The 21356-nt window shown below is 53.4% G+C and overlaps 1 protein-coding gene across 3 annotated transcripts in view; it reads left to right on the plus strand.

Annotated features, from left to right (window-relative positions):
* The window catches only part of LOC100997559 (DNA polymerase delta catalytic subunit), a 46645-nt gene that overhangs the window by 5282 nt on the left and 20007 nt on the right, over nt 1–21356 (plus strand). For all 3 annotated transcript variants that reach the window (XM_021931352.2, XM_021931350.2, XM_017952617.3), the window contains exons 2-16: nt 8746–8948; nt 9266–9379; nt 11313–11459; nt 11534–11659; nt 11740–11908; nt 11989–12257; nt 12587–12753; nt 13007–13111; nt 15464–15604; nt 15698–15808; nt 16271–16462; nt 16615–16703; nt 18337–18453; nt 18676–18789; nt 19073–19220. In XM_021931352.2, the coding sequence (XP_021787044.2) occupies nt 8747–8948; nt 9266–9379; nt 11313–11459; nt 11534–11659; nt 11740–11908; nt 11989–12257; nt 12587–12753; nt 13007–13111; nt 15464–15604; nt 15698–15808; nt 16271–16462; nt 16615–16703; nt 18337–18453; nt 18676–18789; nt 19073–19220 (2211 nt within the window). In that variant the 5' untranslated portion in view covers nt 8746. The remainder of the gene's footprint in view (nt 1–8745; nt 8949–9265; nt 9380–11312; nt 11460–11533; nt 11660–11739; nt 11909–11988; nt 12258–12586; nt 12754–13006; nt 13112–15463; nt 15605–15697; nt 15809–16270; nt 16463–16614; nt 16704–18336; nt 18454–18675; nt 18790–19072; nt 19221–21356) is intronic.

Consider the following 21356-nt stretch of genomic DNA (forward strand, 5'->3'; position numbering starts at 1 on the left):
AAGCAACGCAGCACCGATGACAGGCCGCCACACACATGAACGATGAACACATTCAGAGAAAGCAGCCAGACACAAGAGGCCGCGTATTCCAAGATCCCGTTTATAGGAAATGCCCAGAATAGGCAGATCCATGGAGACAGAAAGTAAGATGAGTGGCTGCCAGGGGTGGGGGCAGATGAGCTGAATGCGGGGAGAGAGCTAAAGGATGTAGGCTTTTTGGGGTGATGAAAGAGTTCTAAAATTGACTGTGGTGATGGTTGCCTAACTCTGAACATACTAAATACCATTGAACTATATATACTTTAAATGGATGAATTGTATAGTATGTGAATTAGAGCTCAATAAAGCAGTTAGCAAATGAAGTCTTCTTCTACCCTGTCCCCCAGGAAACCAGTTTCTTAGCTGTCCTTGTAGAATGATGCATTAAAAGCAAATAGATTTATACATATGTTCTGCATTAAAATAAAAAAGATTTCTACATACTCCCTGCATTAAAAGCAAAAAGATTTATACATACTCTTCTGTCCACCTTGTAAAATTGTTACTATTTTCATTTTATATATTTCCCCCTTAATATTTTGAAAAGTCTCAAACCTGCAGAGACGGTACATATTGAGTACAGTGAACAGCCACGCCCTTTGCCTTGATTTACTGGCTGTTGGCATGATACCTCATTTGCTTTATCCAAGCACACACATATACCTGTACCTTTTGTCTTTTTTATGGCTGAACTATTTGAAAGTTGTGGTCATCATGATACTTTGCCTCTGAAAACTCCAGCAGTTAACTCCTGTTTTTTGTTTTTTGTTTTTTGAGATGGAGTCTTGCTCTGTTGCTCGGGCTGGAGTACAGTGGCACAATCTTTGCTCACTGCAACCTCCGCCTCCCAGGTTCAAGCGATTCTCCTACCTCAGCTTCCTGAGTAGCTGGGATTACAGGCACCTGCCACCACACCTGGCTAATTTTTGTATTTTTAGTAGAAACGGGGTTTCACTGTCTGCCAGGCTGGTCTTGAACTCCTGACCTCATGATCCACCTTCTTCTGTCTCCCAGAGTGCTGGGATTCCTGACGTGAGTCACTGCACCCAGGCTAACTCTTTTTTTTTTGTACAGGAGCTTACTCTTATCATGCAGGTTGTAGTATAGTGGTGTGGTCACGGCTCATTGCAGCCTCAAACTCCCCATACTCAGCTGATCCTCAGCCTCCTGAGTAGCTGGGACTAAAGGTGTTTGCCACCACACCCTGCTAATTTTTGTATCGTTTTATAGAGACAGGGTTTCACCATGTTGCCTAGGCTGATCTCAAACTCCTGGGCTCAAGCGATCCCCCTGCCTCGGCCTCCAAATGTCCTGGGATTACAGCCGTGAGCCACCGTGCCTGGCCTCCAGCAGTCGGCTCTTAAGAACAGGGATGTCCGCCTACAGAATTACAGTGTCATTGTCATCGTCATGCAGTTTAGCATGAGACAGTGACGTTATCGAATAGACAGTCCTTATTTAGATCTGTCATGTGTCCCTGTAATATTCTTCAAAGCTATTAATAATTTCTTTCTTTTTTTTTTTTCCGAGACTGAGTCTCGCTCTGTCACCCAGACTGGAGTGCAGTGGCGCTATTTCAACTCACTGCAACCTCTGCCTCCTGGGTTCAAGCCATTCTCCTGCCTCAGCCTACCGAGTAGCTGGAATCACAGGCATGCGCCACTATACCTGGCTAATTTTTTTGTATTTTTAGTAGAGACGGGGTTTCATTTTGGTCAGGCTGGTCTCGAACTCCTGACCTCAAGTGATACTCCTGACCTCAGGTGATTCACCTGCCTCGGACTCCCAAAGGGCTGGGATTAAAGGCGCGAGCCACCATGTTCAGCCTGTGTTTTTGAGACAGAGTCTCACTGTCATCCAGGCTGGAGTGCAGTGGTGCGATCTTAGCTCACTGCAATCTCTACCTCCTGGGTTCAAGCTATTCTCCTACCTCAGCCTCCTGAGTAACTGGGATTACAGGCGCCTGCCACAATGCCCAGCTAATTTTTGTATTTTTAGTAGAGACGTTTCACCATGTTGACCAGGCTGGTCTCAAACTCCTGACCCCAGGTGATCCACCCACCTCAGCCTCCCAGAGGGGTGGGATTACAGGCATGAGCCACTGTGCCTGGCCAATAATTTCATTTTTTTTTTCCCACTTTTGTCGCCCAGGTTGAAGTGCAATGGCACAATCTTGTCTTACTGCAACGTCCACCTCCCAGGTTCAAACAATTCTCCTGCCTCAGCCTCCCGAGTAGCTGGTATTACAGGTGCCTACCACCACACCCAGATAATTTTTGTATTTTTTTAGTAGAGACGGGGTTTCACCACATTGGTCAGGCTGGTCTCAATCTCCAGACCTCAGGTGATCCGCCCGCCTTGGTCTCCCAAAGTGCTGGGATTACAGGCATGAGCCACCACGCCCGGCCCATAATTTTATTTTTCTAATCCAAGTTCTAACTTAGGATAACACACATTGTTATGGCAACTTTTTCATTTTTTGAGACATGTCTCGCTCTCTTGCCCAGGCTGTATTGCAGTTGTGCAATCATGGCTCACTGCAGCCTTCACCTCCCAGTCTCAAGTGATCCTCCCACCTCAGCCCCCCGAGTAGCTGGGACTATAGGTATGCACCACCATGCTTAAGTAATTTTTAATTTTTTGTAGAAATTGGGTCTCACCATGTTGCCTAGGCTAGTTTCTAACTCCTGGCCTCAAGTGATCCTCCCACCTCAGCCTCGCAAAGTGTTGGGATTACAGATGTGAGCCCCCTAGCCTAGGCAACTTACTTTTTCATGACATCAGCAGTTTTAAAGATTTCAGACCAGTGTTGTCACCCTTCACTTTGGATTCGTTTGTTTCTTTTTCTTGTTTTGTTTTGAGACAGTTTTGCTCTGTCACCCAGGCTGGAGCACAGGGGCATTATCTCAGCTCACTGCAACCTCTGCCTCCCAGGTTCAAGTAATTCTCCTGCCTTAGCCTCTGGAGTAGCTGGTATTACAGACACCCACCACCATGCCCAGCTAATTTTTGTATTTTAGTAGAGACAGGGTTTCACCATGTTGGTCAGGCTGGTCTGGAACTGCTAATCTCAAGTGATCCACCCGCCTTGGCCTCCCAGAATGCTGGGATTACAGGCGTGAGCCCCCGCGCCCAGGCCGTTTGTTTCTTAATGACTAGAATCAGGGTAAACGTTTTCTTAGACATTTTTTTCAACATGAAAGATAAAATTCTGAGTGCACCACTGTGCATCTTGCTTTATCTATTGAACAATGCCTCTTTGAGAAACTTCCCTATCAGTACACAAAGAGCTTCCTCATTCATTTACACAGTTGCATAGTATTCCATTGAACGGACTTAACATAACTTATTTAAATAGACCCCTGGGTGAGGACAGTTAGGTGGTTTCCAGTCTTTGGGGATTTCAAACGATGCTTCCGGAAATAACCTTATAAATGCAGTTCTTCTTATGTGATAATATATCTACAGCGTACGTCCCTAGATGTGGAATTGTGGCCTCCAAACTTTTATGTTTGTAATTGAGGTGTCATTTACATGGCATGCCATGCCCAGGTCTCCAGTGTACAGTTGGCTGTGTAGTGTGGTTTATCACCCCAGAAAACCCCTCATACCCTTCCCAGTCTCTCCTACTCTAGGAGCAGCCACTAGTCTGATTTCTAGCGCTGTAGATCACTTTAATCTAGTCTACTTTGTCTAAATGGTATCATACAATAAGTATGTTCTTTTTTACAGAGGTAAAATTAGCCATTTTAAAGCAAACAATGGCTGGGCGCGGTGGCTCATGCCTGTAATCCCAGCACTTTGGGGAGGCCGAGGCGAGCAGATCACTTGAGCCCAGGAGTTTCAGACCAGCCTGAGCAACATGGCAAAACCCGTCTTTACCAAAAAACAATTGGCCAGGCATGGTAGCACGCACCTGTCTTCCTAACTACTCAGGAGGCCAAAGTAGGAGGATCGCCTGAGCCCGGGAGGTCAAGGCTGCCGTGAGCTGAGATCATGCCACTGCACTCTAGCCTGGGCAACAGAGTGAGACCTTGTCTCAATAAAGAGAGAAAATAATAATAAAGCAAAGAATTCAGTTGGTACATTCACAGTGTTGTACAACCATTACTTCTGTCTAATTTCAAAACATTTCATCACCCCTGCAGAAAACGCCATACTCCGTAACCAGTCGCTCCTCCATCCCCAGCGTGTGCTTTGTGTCTGGCTTCTGCACAGCCTGCTTTCAAGATCCATCCATGTCGCATGTCTGTCAGTAGCTGGCCCCTTTCTAATGCTGAGTGTCTGTCATGAACCGCCCTGAACATTTCTAACATATACTCCGTCAGTTCAGAATTTTTCCGTGCTTATTTGAGGTCTAAGCTGTTGTACCAAGGAGCCCCCAAAACACAGTGGCCCAAGAAAGACATAAATTGATTTCTCCACGTAACGCTTTGGAAGATAGGCAAGTGTGCAGGATTGGCAGACAGCTTTGCCCTGGAAGGTTGTTGGGGAGCCCAGTGTTGTCCCCATCCTTGTGGTTGGCTCCCCCACTACATCCACGTTCCAGCCATTGTGACGGGGAAGAGGGTGGGGGTATGTCCCGGTAGCTGCACACCTCATGATCACTCTCATTCCTGGAGGGAGAACTTAGTCACGTGGCCATGCTGGCAGTGCACACTGGGAAATGTAGTCTTCGACTGGGCAGCCCATGGCCACTCCGGAGAGGCAGGGTTGGAGGGGTGTGTTCTATTGCAAAAAAGCAAAGCAAAGCTGGGCACGGTGGCTCACACCTGTAATCCAAGCACTTTGGGAGGCCGAGGCGGGCGGATCACCTGAGGTCAGGAGTTCCAGACCAGCCTGGCCAACATGGTGAAACCCCATTTCTACTAAAAATACAAAAAATTAGTGGGTATGGTGGCAGGCGCCTGTAATCCCAGCTACTCGAGTAGCTGAGGCAGGAGAATCGCTTGAACCCAGGAGGCGAGGGTTGCAGTGAGCCAAGATCAGCCACTGCACTCCAGCCTGGGTGACAGAGTGAGACTCTGTCTAAAAAAAATCAGTAAAATAAAAAGGCAAAGTGAGGACTGGATATAGGGCAACCGTTATGAGATCCAGAGGTGTTCACTTGAACCTAGGACAGCTGACCTGCTCACCTGCCTCTTCCCAGCCGCATCTGGGATCTGCCCTATGTTCCAGTAATCCCCTCTGTCTCAGCCTGGACCCTGGGGGACAAGTACTTTGTTTTTTTGTTCGTTTTTTTTTGTTTTTTGAGACAGAGTTTTACTCTTGTTGCCCAGGCTAGAGTGCAATGGTGCAGTCTTGGCTCACTGCAACCTGTACCTCCCGGGTTCATGCAATTCTCCTGCCTCAGCCTCCCAAGTAGCTGGGTGTTACAGGTGTGCACCACCATGCCCAGCTAATTTTGTATTTTTTTAGAAGAAACAGGGCTTCACCATGTTGGTCAGGCAGGTCTCAAACCCCTGACCTCAAGTGATGCATCTGTCTCGGCCTCCCAAAGTGCTGGGATTATAGGTGCGAGCCTGGGTGACAGAGCGAGACTCCATCTCAAAAAAAAAAAAAAATAGTGTAAAGAACACCTGCACGCCCTTTGCCCAGATCACCTGTTTCAACATTCCGCCCTATTTATGATTTGCATGCGTGTTTCTTATCTCCCTTTTCTCTGTATACGTACACTTTTTACAAAGAATTCCCAATACCTTGCAGGCGTTATGGCCATTTACTCCTAAATACTTGAGTGTGTATCTCCTTAGAATATTCTTATTGAACCACAGTAAAGTAACCCACTTAAGTTTAACCAGAATATAATCTTGTCTGATCAACCAGAGGATACATACTTTTTTTTTTTTTTTTTTTTGAGACAGGGTCTTGCCATGTTGTCCAGTCCAGTCTCGAACTCCTGGGCTCAAGCAATTCTCCCACCTTGGCCTCCCAAAGTGCTGAGATTACAGACATAAGCCACTGTGCCCAGTGAACCTTTTTGTTGTGGCTGTTTTTTGGCTTGTTTGTTTGGGTTTTATTTGGTGGTGGTGGTGGTGGTGGATTTTTTTTTTTAAGACAGAATATTGCTGTGTCGCCTGGGCTAAAGTGCAGTGGCACGATCTCGGCTCACTGCAACCTCCACCTCCCGGGTTCAAGTGATTCTCCTGCCTCAGCCTCCCAAGAAGCCATAATTACAGGTGTACACCACCACACCCAGCTAATTAAAGACAGGGTTTTACCATGTTGACCAGGCTAGTCTCGAACTCCTGACCTCAAGTGATCCACTTGCCTCAGCTTCCCAAAGTGCTGGGATTACAGCGTGGGCCACCATACCTGGCTCCAGTCAACTTCTATATCAATATACCCCAAAATAATCTTTTTTTTTTTTTTTTTTTGAGATGGAGTCTCGCTCTGTTGCCCAGCCTGGAGTGTGGTGGCATGATCTCGGCTCACTGCAAGCTCTGCCTTCTGGATTCACACCATTCTCCTGCCTTAGCCTCCCGAGAAGCTGGGACTACAGGTGCCTGCCACCACATCCGGCTAATTTTTTTGTATTTCTTTAGTAGAGATGGGGTTTCACCGTGTTAGCCAGGATGATCTCGATCTCCTGATCTCATGATCCACCTGCCTCCCAAAGTGCTGGGATTATAGGGGTGAGCCACCGTGCCCGGCCTCCAAAATAATCTTTTATAGGTTGTAATTAAGAAAACACAGGTCAGGCACGGTGGCTTATGCCTGTAATCCCAGCCCTTTGGGAGGCCGAGGCAGTGGATCACCTGAGGTCAGGAGTTCAAGACCAGGATGGCCAACATGGTGAAACCCTGTCTCGACTAAAATACAAAAATTAGCCGGGCGTGGTGGTGGGCGCCTGTGATCCCAGCTACTCGGGAGGCTCAGGCAGGAGTGTCTCTTGAACCTGGGAGGCGGAGGTTGCAGCTGAGATCGCACCACTGCACTCCAGCCTCAGTGACAGAGCGAGACTCCATCGCAAAAAATAAGAAAACAGAGGCCAGGCGCCGTGGCTCATGCCTGAAATCTCAGCACTTTGGGAGGCCCCAAGGAAGGTGGATCACTTGAGGTCAGGAGTTCAAGACCAACCTGGCCAACATGGTGAAACCCCGTCTCCACTGAAAATACAAAAATTAGCTGGACATGGTGGCGCATGCTTGTAATCCCAGCTACTGGGGAGGCTGAGGCAGGAGAATTGCTTGAACTGGGACCCGGGAGGCAGAAGTTGCAGTGAGTTGAGATTGCGGCACTGCACTCTAGCCTGGGCAACAAGAGTGAGATTCCGTCTTTTTTATTTGTTTGTTTGAGACAGTGTCTTGTTCTGTGGCCCAGGCTGGAGTGCAATGGCATGATCTCGGCTCACTGCAACCTCCGCCTCCCGGGTTCAAGGATTCTCCTGTCTCAGCCTTCTGAGTAGCTGGGATTACAGGTGCCTGCCACCACACCCGGCTAATTTTTGTATTTTTAGTAGAGATGGGATTTCACCATGTTAGGCAGGCTGGTCTCGAACTCCTGACCTTGTGATCGCCCGCCTCAGTCTCCCAAAGTGCTGGGATTACAGGCGTGAGCCATCGTACCCAGCCCTGATTCCATCTTACAAAAAAAAAAAGAAAGAAAAGAAAAAGACACATATATAAGTAGCAGTCTGTATGTGATTTGTGTGTGTTTTGTTTGCTACTGTGGGTCCTAGACTGGGGGAGAAAGCAGGTTACTATAAACGGCATTTTGGAGACAGTTGGAGAAATTGGGAAAGGTGCCCTTTATTTTATATCATCCTTGAGTCAGTGTTAAATGTCCTAGATTGTATTGTACTTTGCTCAGTGAAGGGAATTCCTTATTCGTAGGCACTACATGCTGAAGTGTGCAGGGGTATGGGATCTGCTAGAAACTCTCAAATTACTCAGGAAAAGAAGTAATAATATGGTGTGCACGCCACACATGTGGGAGGGCAGAGAGAGGCGGTGAGGAAGCACACACATAACACACTGACCACTGGGGAGCCTGGGGAAGGGCATACAGGAGTTCTAGGCATTTGAGATTACGTCAAAGCATTTAGGTTGGTGCAAAAGTAATTGCAGTTTTTGTCATTTCAATGGCAGATGACCTGGGCGCATGGTTGGTAGGTGAGGGCATCGGAGACAGAGGTTTATGGTAAATAAAGAGATGTGCTAAGGCCGGGCGTGGGGGCTATAATCCCAGCACTTTGGGAGGCTGAGGTGGGCGGATTACCTCAGGTCAGGAGTTCAAGACCAGCCTGGCCAACATGGCGAAACCCCATCTCTACTCAAAACACAAAAATTAGCTGGGTGTAGTGGTGGGCGCCTGTAATCCCAGCTACCCCGGAGGCTGAGGGGAGAATCGCTTGAACCTGGGAGTGGAGTTTGCAGTGAGCCGAGATCATGTCATTGCACTCCAGCCTAGGTGACAAGAGCACAATTCCATCTCAAAAAAAAAAAGAGAGAGATGTGCTAAGGACCTAGTGTGATGGGAGAGAGGGTCAGGGAGTCGAATGGCCTGCCACTGCAATAGCTAACAGTTGAGCATCTGGAATGTGCTCCCACCCCGCTGCCTGCACGGTGCAGAGCTGTGTTAGTACAGCCACTCCAGAGTAGGAAAAGGCTCATGGTCATGGTGGGTGCATGGGATGCCATGGAGAAGACAGGGTAAGAGATGTCTCTGGTCAGAACCTCCACCAAGCTCCAACTTGCCCAACAGGATGGATGGCAAGCGGCGGCCAGGCCCAGGGCCCGGGGTGCCCCCAAAGCGGGCCCGTGGGAGCCTCTGGGACGATGATGATGCACTTCCGCCATCCCAATTCGAGGAGGACCTGGCACTGATGGAGGAGATGGAGGCAGAGCACAGGCTGCAGGAGCAGGAGGAGGAGGAACTGCAGTCAGTCCTAGAGGGGGTTGCAGACGGTAAGTCTTGGAGCTGGAAGCCCCTGCTGCCCAACCCATTGCTCCTGGTCTTGCCTTTGGTCCAAGAGTCAGCTGCAAAGCTGACCTGTGACCCCACTCTTGCCAACTTTGAATCCTACAAAGGACTGCCCTTTCCCCCCATGCCACCTGTGTGGCCTGCAGTGATTCTGGACCTGACCCTTGACCCCCATTCTCTTCCAAGTTTCCTGCCTGACCCAGACCGCCACCTCTGCCTGGCTCCTTTCAGAATCACATGCCATCCTGGCCGGGGAAGACCATGACTCCGTGTACCCCACTTCCTTCCCTTCCCCCACCAGGGCAGGTCCCACCATCAGCCATAGATCCTCGCTGGCATCGGCCCACACCACCCCCCCTGGACCCCCAGACAGAGCCCCTCATCTTCCAACAGCTGGAGATTGACCATTATGTGGGTGAGTTTGGGGGTTATGGGTGAGTGCTGGGGCCATGCGCTCCTGGGGCAGAGGCCGGGCCAGGTCAGCCCTTCCAGCCATAGAGCTGTAGTGACAGAGCAGACCAGTGGGTGCCAGGGCCTGTGGAGCGCGAAGCAAAGGTGATACAGGGTCAACTTGAGGGAGGTGCTTGGAGCGTTGAGCTGTTTTGCATATGTGGTGGCTGCAGCCTGTGCAAGGACCTTTGTGCCTTAAAATTCATAACACTAGACACATACACCAAAAGTCAATTTGACTTTTTTTTTTTTTTTTTTGAGATGGAGTCTTGCTCTGTCGCCCAGGCTAGAATGTAGTGGCGTGATCTCGGCTCACTGCAACCTCCGCCTCTGGGGTTCAAGTGATTCTCCTACCTCAGGCTCCCGAGTAGCTGGGATTACAGGTGCACACCACCATGCCTGGCTAATTTTTGTATTTTTAGTAGAGATGGGCTTTCGCCATGTTGACTAGGCTGGTCTTGAACTCCTGACCTCAAGTGATCCACCTGCATTGGCCTCCTAAAGTGCTGAGCTTATAGGTGTGAGACACCATGCCCAGCCCAATTTGACTTTTAATGAGATTTTTTTTTTTTTTTTTTGAGACAAGATTTCTCTCTGTTGCCCAGGCTGGAGTGCACCTAGCCAATAATTATTTATTTATTTATTTATTTATTTATTTTTATGGAGTCTCACTCTTGTCGCCCAGGCTGGAGTGCAGTGGCACACTCTTGGCTCACTATAACCTCCGCCTCCCGGGTTCAAGTGATTCTTCTGCCTCAGCCTCCCAAGTAGCTGGGATTACAGGTGCCCGCCATCACACCTGGCTAATTTTTGTATTTTTAGTAGAGACGGGATTTTGCCATGTTGGTCAGGCTGGTTTCGGACTCCTGACCTCAGGTGATCTGCCAACCTTGGCCTCCCAAAGTGCTGGGATTACAGGAATGAGCGACTGCGCCCGGCCAATTTTTTTTTTTTTTTTTTTTTTTGAAACAGAGTCTCCCTCTGTCACCCAGGCTGGAGGGCAGTGGCACAATCATGGTTCACTGTAACCTCAACCTCCTGGACTCAAGTGATCCTCCCACCTCAGCCTTGGAGTAGCTAGGACTACAGGTGTGCACCGCAATGTCTGCCTTACTTTTAAAAATATACTTTTGGGCCCGGTGTGGTGGCTTAAGCCTGTAATCCCAGCACTTTCAAAGGCTGAAGCAGGCTGATCACTTGAGGTCAGGAATTTGAGACCACCAGTCTGACCAACATGTTAAAACACCATCTCTACTAAAAATTCAAAAAATTAGCCAGCTGTGGTAGCACAGACCTGTAATCTCAGCTATTCAGGTAGCTGAGGCACAAGAATCCTTTCAACCTGGGAGGTGGTTGAAATATATATATAATATATGTTTAATATATATCATATATTCTTTATATATGTTATTTTATATATAACATATATTATATATTAATACACTTTGTAGAGACAAATATATTTATACAGGTAATATGTTACGTGTATGTGTGTGTGCGTGCGTGTGTGTGTGTGTGTGTGTGTGTATATATATATTTTTTTTTCGAGACTGGGTCTCGCTCTGTGGCCCAGGCTGGTCTCAAAGTCCTGGGCTCTAGCGATCCTCCCGCCTCGGTCTCACAAAGCACTGGAATCACAGGTGTGAGTCACTGTGCATGGCCAGTTGTTTTTATCTTGTAATAAAAAAGGGGGGGCCTCCCTGTAGTTGTGCTGTGGAGAATGGATCCTGGGGGATGAGGGTGGAGGTGGGAAACAGGGCGGAGGCTGAAATGGACACAGGGAATGGTACGGGGCAGGAGTGCCCCAGGCTGCAGGCCCCAAGGTATTTCGAGTCTGTGGAGGCACACCTCGGGGGACCCTGAGACGCATGGCCGCTGTCTTACCTGTGGCCCCACAGGCCCAGCGCAGCCTGTGCCTGGCGGGCCTCCACTGTCCCGCGGCTCTGTGCCTGTGCTCCGCGCCTTCGGAGTCACCGATGAGGGGGTCTCTGTCTGCTGCCACATCCACGGCTTCGCTCCCTACTTCTACACCCCAGCGCCCCCAGGTGAGTGGCCCCCACCCAGCCCCTTCCTGAGCCACTGGAGCCCCCTGCACCTCTGACCACCCCTCCCACACCAGGTTTCGAGCCCGAGCACCTGGGTGATCTCCAACGGGAGCTGAACTTGGCCATCAGTCGGGACAATCGCGGGGGGAAGGAGCTGACCGGGCCGGCCGTGCTGGCCGTGGAGCTGTGCTCCCGAGAGAGTGAGTGCTCCCCTGGGATCAGCGGGTTGGGGGGTCCCCTGGGGAGGCCGTTGGCCGGTCCCAGCTTCTTCCATCTGCAGGCATGTTTGGGTACCACGGGCACGGCCCCTCCCCATTCCTGCGCATCACCCTGGCACTGCCGCGCCTCGTGGCCCCGGCCCGCCGTCTCCTGGAACAGGGCATCCGTGTGGCAGGCCTGGGCACGCCCAGCTTCGCGCCTTACGAGGCCAATGTCGACTTTGAGATCCGGTACGGCCTCTGCCTCACTTCTCCAGCCTCTATCCCCACCCTCGGGCAGCCCCTGTCCACTGACCCCCAGCCTCCTCCAGGTTCATGGTGGACACGGACATCGTCGGCTGCAACTGGCTGGAGCTCCCAGCCGGGAAATACACCCTGAGGCTGAAGAAGAAGGTGCAGGACTTCCCAGGGCAGGGCCTGCTGCCACCGCTGACCCACCCATGCCCACAGACTACGCAGTGCCAGCTGGAGGCAGACGTGCTGTGGTCTGACGTGGTCAGTCACCCACCGGAAGGGCCGTGGCAGCGCATTGCACCCCTGCGCGTGCTCAGCTTTGATATCGAGTGCGCTGGCCGCAAAGGTCTGTCCCCAGGCCCAGGCTCCTGCCCGCCTCATTGTTGGTACCAGGCAAGGGGTTGGGAGGGCAGGCCCTGGGAACGGCAGGTGCGAAGGTGCTGGGGCGGGAGCACCCCAGCCCGTGTGGCCAGATGGAGTGAGCAGAGAGGGTGTGGAGACGGCCTGGAGGTGAGGGCAGAGCAGGAGCCAGGGTGAGCCACACAGGGCCGCAGGGCAGCAGGACCAGGGCCGGCAGGCAGTGGGGACAGCCCTAGGGAGATGGGAAGTGCAGCCTCCCTGCTATGTCAGGAGTGAGGGGCAGGAGTCAGGCCCCTGCATCCTCCTCCCTCACAGGCATCTTCCCTGAGCCTGAGCGGGACCCCGTCATCCAGATCTGCTCGCTGGGCCTGCGCTGGGGGGAGCAGGAGCCCTTCCTACGCCTGGCGCTCACCCTGCGGCCCTGTGCCCCTATCCTGGGCGCCAAGGTGCAGAGCTACGAGAAGGAGGAGGACCTGCTGCAGGTAGCTCTCGTTCCGCGCCCCACACCATTTCCTGGGGCCCCCACCAGCCTCCATGTCCTGAGCCATCAGCCCCGGGTGCTGCGACACCCGTGTCTGTGGGTCTGGGTGGGCCCCTGTGCACTGAGACTTGAGCGCTTCCCCTCTGGGTTCTGCAGGATTTTCAGGGGTGGCTGGGGTTCTAGAACATTCTGGAAGTAGGGGACTCCATGGCAGGGCAACCTACCAGGGTGACCCCATGTGCTCCCACCCCCAGGCCTGGTCCACCTTCATCCGCGTCATGGACCCCGACGTGATCACCGGTTACAACATCCAGAACTTCGACCTTCCGTACCTCATCTCTCGGGCCCAGACCCTCAAGGTGAGGGCTGGGCAGGCGGGGGGCTTCTCTCAGATGCCCCAGGTGTGGCCTCCAGGCCCTGGGCCTCCTTCCTGCTCCCTCTCCTGGCCCTGCCCTGCTCCAAGTCGGAAAAGTTACTGTGGCTTTTGTCAGAGACAAGGAGGGAGTTACAGTGAAGTAGAGAAGGCTGTGCATTCAGATGTCGGACTGAAGCTTGCAGGAGTTCAACAAGCCATTGAAGCAGCCACTGAATCCCAGTCTTCCTTTAGGTTATATCAGCATAAGGAAAAGAATCGTATTGAAGGAGGAGGAGGGGGGAGTGTGTTGACGGACGGGGCAAATTCCAGATGCTTGTTGAGTCTGGGTGTGTGTAAGGGTGGATTCCTCTGCCCGAGTTGCTGTAACAAAGAGCCACAGACCAGTAAGGTGGCTGAAAACAGCAAAAGGTCATTGTCTCACCGTCCTGAAAGCTGGAAAGTCCACAACCACAGTGTCAGCGGGCCTGCTTCCTTCCGGGGCTGCGAGGGAGGACTGGTTCCCGGCCTCTCTCCTTGGCTTGCAGACGGACATTGGCCCCCTGTGCCTCTTTACACCGTCTTCTCATCTTCTCTCTGTGCGTGTCTGTTTCCACATGTCTTCCTTTTTTTTTTTTTTGGAGACGGAGTCTCACTCTGTCGCCCAGGCTGGAGTGCAGTGGCGTGATCTCGGCTCACTGCAAGCTCCGCCTCCCGGGTTCACGCCATTCTCCTGCCTCAGCCTCCCAAGTAGCTGGGACTACAAGTGTCCACCACCACACCCGGCTAATTTTTTATATTTTTAGTTGAGACGGGGTTTCACCATGTTAGCCAGGATGGTCTTGATCTCCTGACCTCGTGATCTGCCCGCCTCGGCCTCCCAAAGTGCTGGGATTACAGGCATGAGCCACCGCTCCTGGCCCTTTTTTTTTTTTTGAGGTGGAGTCTTGCTGTGTCACCCAGGCTGGAGTGCGATGGAGCGATTGAGGCTCACTGCAACTCCGCCTCCCAGGTTCAAGTGATTCTCCTGTGTCGGCCTCCCGGGTTGCTGGGATTACAGGCTCATGCCACCACACTCCGCTAATTTTTGCCTTTTTGTTGTTGTTTCTTGAGACAGAACTTCACTCTTGTTGCCCGGGCTGGAGTGCAATGGCACAATCTCGGCTCACCACAACCTCCACCTTCCAGGTTCAAGCAATTCTCCTGCCTCAGCCTCCCCAATAGCTGGGATTATAGGCACCCACCTCCATGCCTGGCTAATTTTATATTCTTAGTAGAGACAGGGTTTCTCCATGTTGACCAGGCTGATCTCGAACTCCCGATCTGAGGTGATCTGCCCACTTCGGCCTCCCAAAGTGCTGCGATTACCAGTGCACCTGGCCCACATGTCCTCTTTGTATAGTGACACCATCATGGATGAGTGCCCACCCCAGTGACCTCATCTTCGCTTGACCCCCTGCAAAGACGTATTTCCAAATGAGGTTACATTCTGAGGTGCTGGGGGTTAGGACTTCAACATCTTTTGGGAGAACATGGTTCAGCCCTTAACAGGGTATATTGCCTTATTTTCCTGCTTTTCTCTGTGTCTGGCCAGCTTGGTAATGGAAAAACAAAACAGGCTGGGTGTGGTGGCTCATGCCTGTAATCCCAGCACTTTGGGAGGATGAGGCGAGAGGATCGATTGAGCCCAGGAGTTCAAGACCAGCCAGGGTAACATAACAAGACTCTGTTTCTATTAAAGAGGAAAAAAGAAAAAATCCATTCTAAAAGACAGAACAAACTGTTAGGACCCCCAGTGGCTCCAGCTGTACATTCCACAGCATGGCACTGATGCCCGGGCCACTGCCTCCTCCTCCCCTTCCCTGGACGCCCCTCACCCTCTGCCCTGGCCCCAGCTCAGGCTTCTTCTGGCCTGTCTCCCCCAGGCTGGGCCCCAGCACCCTGCAAGGCGCCCTCCACCCAGACGCCCTCCAGCGCCCTCAGCATCCATCTCAGCCCAGCTCCACGTCACCTCCTACCTCTGCCCCAACCTGGCCGCCTGCTCAGTTTCCCCAAATCTTTTCCTGTTTCCCGCCTAGGTGCAGCCCGCAGTCACTGGGCTCCGTCCTTGGCCCCCAGTCCATGCGGGCCCCTGACTCTCCCTGTCCCAGCCCCGAATGCAGCTTCGTCCTCCCTCCGGACTCCCTCCTCAGCCTTCAGCCCCCCACACCCAGCCCGAGACTCTTTCTGTCCCCGGGGTTGCTCTCGACCCCCGAGGGTTGCTATAAGGAGGTTGTGGTCGGTCTCGATCTCCGTTCCTCTGGCTGATGTGACACTGGGGACCCGCAGCCTGCTGCATACCCTGCCTCTCCCCCGCCAGGTAGAAACATTCCCTTTCCTGGGCCGTGTGGCCGGCCTTCGCTCCAACATCCGGGACTCATCATTCCAGTCCAAGCAGACGGGCCGGCGGGACACCAAGGTGGTCAGCATGGTGGGCCGTGTGCAGATGGACATGCTGCAGGTACAGCCGGGCCAGGCGGGAGGAGGGGTGTGTCCCTGTCCTCGGGAGGCCACTGCCCAGGCCTGCAGCCGAGCAGCCCATCCACCCACCTAGGTGCTGCTGCGGGAGTACAAGCTCCGCTCCTACACGCTCAATGCCGTGAGCTTCCACTTCCTGGGCGAGCAGAAGGAGGACGTGCAGCACAGCATCATCACCGACCTGCAGGTGCCTGCTGCCTCCCTGACCTCTCCCCCCGACCTCTGACCTCCGACCCCCACCTCACCCTTCCCCAGCCCCTGACCTCAACTTCACACCCCCACATCTGACTTCACTTTTTGACCTGCTGTTATGACCTGTGACCTTACCTGCCACCCACCTTTTTCTGACCTCAGATTTCTCTCCACTCCTGTAACCTCTGTTACTATGACCTTGCCTCCGCTTTCCAGGCCTGATCACAGGTCCACAGTGGCCTTCAGGCTGCTCCCTCCTCCTCCCTCTGACCCTGTGGACTCCCTGGCCCCCAACACTACCTCCATCCCCACCCAGACCCTGATAGCTTGGAGGCTGCCCCTGCCCGGCCCTCCCAGGCCCTCTCCAGGCTACCTCACCCTGACCCCCACTTCATCCTCCTGCGCCACCGCCCACCCCCAACTCCTGGTCCCTGACCCCATCTGTGCCCATCCCCAGAATGGGAACGACCAGACCCGCCGCCGCCTGGCCGTGTACTGCCTGAAGGACGCCTATCTGCCGCTGCGGCTGCTGGAGCGGCTCATGGTGCTGGTGAACGCCGTGGAGATGGCGAGGGTCACTGGCGTGCCCCTCAGCTACCTGCTCAGCCGTGGTCAGCAGGTCAAGGTCGTATCGCAGCTATTGCGGCAGGTCAGTAGCCGAGACCTGTCCTCACCACTCCCCACCAGGCATGTCTCTGGTCCCCTCCCGGCGATGGCATCCTGGATGCACTTTTTCTCCCCGATCCCAATCCTCACGGCCCCACCTATACCCACTCCGTTTTCCACCTTCTCCCCTCCCAGGCCATGCACGAGGGGCTGCTGATGCCCGTGGTGAGGTCGGAGGGCGGTGAGGACTACACGGGAGCCACTGTCATCGAGCCCCTCAAAGGGTGAGGCCCCAGGCTGGGTGCAGTTTGTACCTGTAATCTCTAGGAGGCTGAGGTGGGAGGATCACTTGAGCTCAGGAGTTTGAGAACAGCCAGGGTAACATAGTGAGACCCCTGCTCCACAAAAAATTTTTTTAAATGAGCCAGGCCCACGGTGGCTCACGCCTGTAATTCCCACACTTTGGGAGGCCGAGGCGGGCGGATCACGAGGTCAGGAGATCAAGACCATCCTAACACTGTGAAACCCTGTCTCTACTAAAAATACAAAAAAATTAGCCGGGCGTGGTGGCAGGCGCCTGTAATACCAGCTACTCTGGAGGCTGAGGCAGGAGAATGGTGTGAACCTGGGAGCTGGAGTTTGCAGTGAGCCGAAATCGTGCCACTGCACTCCAGCCTGGGCGACAGAGCGAGACTCTGTCTCAAAAAAAAAAAAAAAAGAGCCAGGCCTGGTGGTACATGCCTATAATCCCAGCTACTTGGGAGGCTGAGCTGGGAGGATGATGAGCCTGGGAGGTGGAGGCTGCAGTGAGCGGTGATTGCGCCACTGCCCTTCAGCCTGGACGACAGAGCAAGACCCTGGCCCTAAAATTAATAGGCCGGGCATGGTGGCTCACACCTGTAATCCCAGCACTTTGGGAGGCTGAGGTGGGTGGATCACAAAGTCAGGAGATTGAGACCATCCTGGCTAACACGGTGAAACCCCATTTCTACTAAAAATACAAAAATGAGCTGGGCGTGGTGGCATACACCTGTAGTCCCAGCTACTCCGGGAAGGCTAAGGCAGGAGAATGCGGCTTGAACCTGGGGGTGGAGGTTGCAGTGAGCCAAGATTTAGCTGCTGCACTCAGCCTGGGTGAGCAAGCCCGAGACTCCGTCTCAAAAGCAAAATAAGGCGAGTGGCCAGGCTCCCAAGCCTGTAATCCCAGCACTTTGGGAGGCCCGGCGGACGGATCACGAGGTCAGGAGATGAGACCATCCCTGGCTAACTCTGGTGGAGGCCCGAGCTGAGGTAGGCGGGCCTGTAGTCCCAACTACTGGGAGGCTGAGGCAGGAGAATGGTGTAAACCCGGGAGGCGGAGCTTGCAGTGAACTGAGATCCGGCCACTGCACTCCAGCCTGGGCGACAGAGTGAGACTCCGTCTCAAAAAAAACAAAAAAACAAAAAAACAAAATAATAATAAAATAAATAAAATAAAAGAGTAGATTAATTCATTTTATATATATTTTATTTTTTTATTTTTATTTTTTTGAGGCAAGGTCTCACTCTGTTACCCAGGGTGGAGTGCAGTGGCACGATCTTGGCTTACTCCACCTCCCAGGCTCAAGCGATCCTCCTGCTTCCGGCCCCTGAGTAGCTGGGACCACAGGCATGCACCACCACACCTAGCTAATTTTTAAAAATTTTTTGTAGACATGGGGTTTTGCCATGTTGCCCAGGCTGGTCTGGAACCCCTGAGTTCAAGCGATCCTCCTGCCTCAGCCTCCCAAAGTGCTGGGATTACAGGAGGGAGCACTGCTCCCAGCCAATGAATGATTTTTTTTTTTTTTTTTTTTAAGGGTGAGGCCACAAGACAGGGCAGGGGGCGGCATGGGAACTTCTAGCCCTGACTCCCCGCCGCGGCTGCTCCCCTCCCAGGTACTACGATGTCCCCATCGCCACCCTGGACTTCTCCTCGCTGTACCCGTCCATCATGATGGCCCACAACCTGTGCTACACCACGCTCCTGCGGCCCGGGGCTGCGCAGAAACTGGGGTATGGTGCCCAATTCAGCACGTGTCCCCCGAGGCCCACCGGGGCCCTCCCTTGAGGGGCTGAGTCTGGCGGGGGCAGATAGGCACAGGCCCAGAGATAGTGGGGAGTGAAGGGGTGCTTGAGGGGCCTGCATGCGCTCATGGCCAAGGCCAGGACCGTAGGGCAGAGGTGGGGCTGGAGGAGGAGGGTGACCGGCAGTCACCCCGCCGTCTTCCAACCCAGCCTGACTGAGGATCAGTTCATCAAGACGCCCACCGGGGACGAGTTTGTGAAGACCTCAGTGCGGAAGGGGCTGCTGCCCCAGATCCTGGAGAACCTGCTCAGTGCCCGGAAGAGGTGAGCCCTGGAGATCCCCTGCTTGGAGCTCAGACCTGCTGGGGCCTCTGGGCAATCCCTGTCCCTCACTGGGACACCACAGGGCTGTCCCGCCACCCTGCCCACAGCTGTGTGTGAATTAGCACAAGGCATCCCCTCCTGGCAGCTTCCTTTCGCCCCCTTGGCCAGAAGCTTCTGTGCAGTGCACAGCACGCCCAACTGTACATGGCACCCACTTCCAGAAAGGAGCCCTGACCAGTGCCCGGGCGCCACCTGAGTATGCTTTACCTGTGTTCCCTCGCAGGGCCAAGGCCGAGCTGGCCAAGGAGACAGACCCCCTGCGGCGCCAGGTCCTGGATGGACGGCAGCTGGCGCTGAAGGTGAGCGCCAACTCCGTATATGGCTTCACCGGCGCCCAGGTGGGCAAGTTGCCATGCCTGGAGATCTCACAGGTGAGCACTCGGGCCCCTGGCAGGCAACTGGGGGCAGGTGGGCCCCCTGTGTAGGAGACCAGGGCTCCATGTTGGGGACCTGTATCCAGAGGACTGGACACCCCAACTCACTGGCCTTCTAGAGAGAGGATGCCAGCGTGGCTTGAGCAATTGGTCCATTCATTCACTCAGCAAATGCCTCCTGAGCACACACTGGTCAGGGCTCCGTGCCCTGGGGATACAGAGGGGGACACAGTGGATGAGAGTCCCTTTCCCTGTCAGCTCGCAGCCCAGTGGGGACACTGACAGGTCCGTGGTAAATGTGTTCAGGACACAAGTGGAGCTACAAGCTTTGCAGCCGGATAAAGCGGGAGGTGTGGACTTGGCGGGGAGTGATGGGGCTGGGCAGGACTCACCACTCTCAGTAGGCAGCACTCACGCAGAGGCCAAGGGACGTGGGGAGGGAAGCCATTCACCGTCCTCACGGCAGCATCCTGGCCTGCCTACCCACGACAGCTCTGCTGCTTGGACAGAAAAACAGATTCTTTGAAAGCACAGAGGGCCTGAGTTTCCGAGACTTTGCCAAGCTGGGGTCAGTGCCTCAACTCCTGGCATCTGAGGACCTCGGAAGGGTCTTCCTGTCCAGCCTTCTCCACTGGGACTTGGGTCTTGGCCCATTCCAGGCCAGTAGCTGTGCCGCTCTGTTTGGTTACCTCTAGCCACGGGGAACTCCCTCCCTGGCTGGGCACTGCGTCAGTTTTCACGGGGCTCTGGGTGGAAGGCTTAGATGAATTCTCAGTGGGTGGGGCCTTTGCACACACACACCCACCCGCAGTTCTGGGGCCCAAAGACCACTCAGGTTCAGTGATTCACTAGAAGTACTCAGAGAGCTCAGAAAAGCTGGTTCTCATGGTTATGATTTAATACAGCGAAAGGACACAGATTAAACTCAGCAAAGGAAAGAGGTGCACAGGGCAGGGTATCGGAGGACCAGGCATGTCTTCCAGTTGTCCTCTCCCAGTAGCGTTACCGGGATGGCCCTCCTTTCTCTTAGCGTTGATGCATGGCCACACACATGCAGCATTGCCAACCCGAGGCTCTCACCCAAGCTTTGGGGTCCAGGGTTTTTCCTGGGTGTCATTCCTGTAGGCATGGAGCACCCGGTGACTGGCCGTAGTGACTCCATCATCCCCAGGCCCCTCAGCAACCCCCAGAGGTCAAACTGATACTGCATGGCCCAGGGCTTCACCATCAACCATGTTAGTGCCAACTGGTGTGGTTCAAAGTCCCAGGTACACAGACACCTTTTTTTTTTTTTTTTTTTTGAGACAGTCTCACTCTGTCACCTAGGCTGGAGTGCAGTGGCACAGTCATGGCTCACGGCAGCCTCAACCTCCCGGACTCAAGTGAGCCTCCCACCTTAGCCTCCCAAGTGGCTGGAACTGCAGGCACGCACCACCTATTTTTGTTATTTTTTGTAGAGATGGGGTCTCGCCATGTTGCCCAGGCTGGAACAGAGACAATGTTATCAGGCAGGATATTCTAGGGGCTTCGACTTCCAGGAGCCAGGCAAGAGCCAGACCTTTCTTTGCACAAAGTGAATCGCTCACTGCATGCCCCCAACTGCCCTCCGCCTTTCACAGTCCCCAGCTGCCTCCCCAGCCTCTTCGTGGAAAGGGGTGGCTGTGTGGACATCAGGCTCCAGCCCTGAAGCAGAGGCCAGGCCAAGAGAGCACGGTTTGGCCCTCCCCTGGGACTGCCTCTTACCAACCCGGTGTCTCTGTTTTTCTCTCTCAGCTGCTTCCCTCTGTCACTGTTCTGTTTCTGTCTCTTGACCTCTTTCCTTATTTCTGTCTCTCAAGCTTATGGGAGCAAGAGGTGGAATAATAAAAATGCAGTGGGCCAGGCGCAGTGGCTCACACCTGTAATCCCAGCTCTTTAGGAGGCCAAGGCAGGCGGATCACGAGGTCAGGAGTTCAAGACCAGCCTGGCCAACATGGTGAAACCCCGTCTCTACTAAAAATACAAAAAATTAGCCAGGAATGGTGGCAGATGCCTGTAATCCCAGCTACTCAGGAGGCTGAGGTGGGACAATTGCTTGAACCCGGGAGGCGGAGCTTACAGGGTGCCAAGGTTGCGCCACTGCACTCCAGCCTG

Source organism: Papio anubis, chromosome 20 (assembly GCF_008728515.1).
Source record: "Papio anubis isolate 15944 chromosome 20, Panubis1.0, whole genome shotgun sequence".
NCBI classification, from domain to species: Eukaryota; Metazoa; Chordata; class Mammalia; order Primates; family Cercopithecidae; genus Papio; species Papio anubis.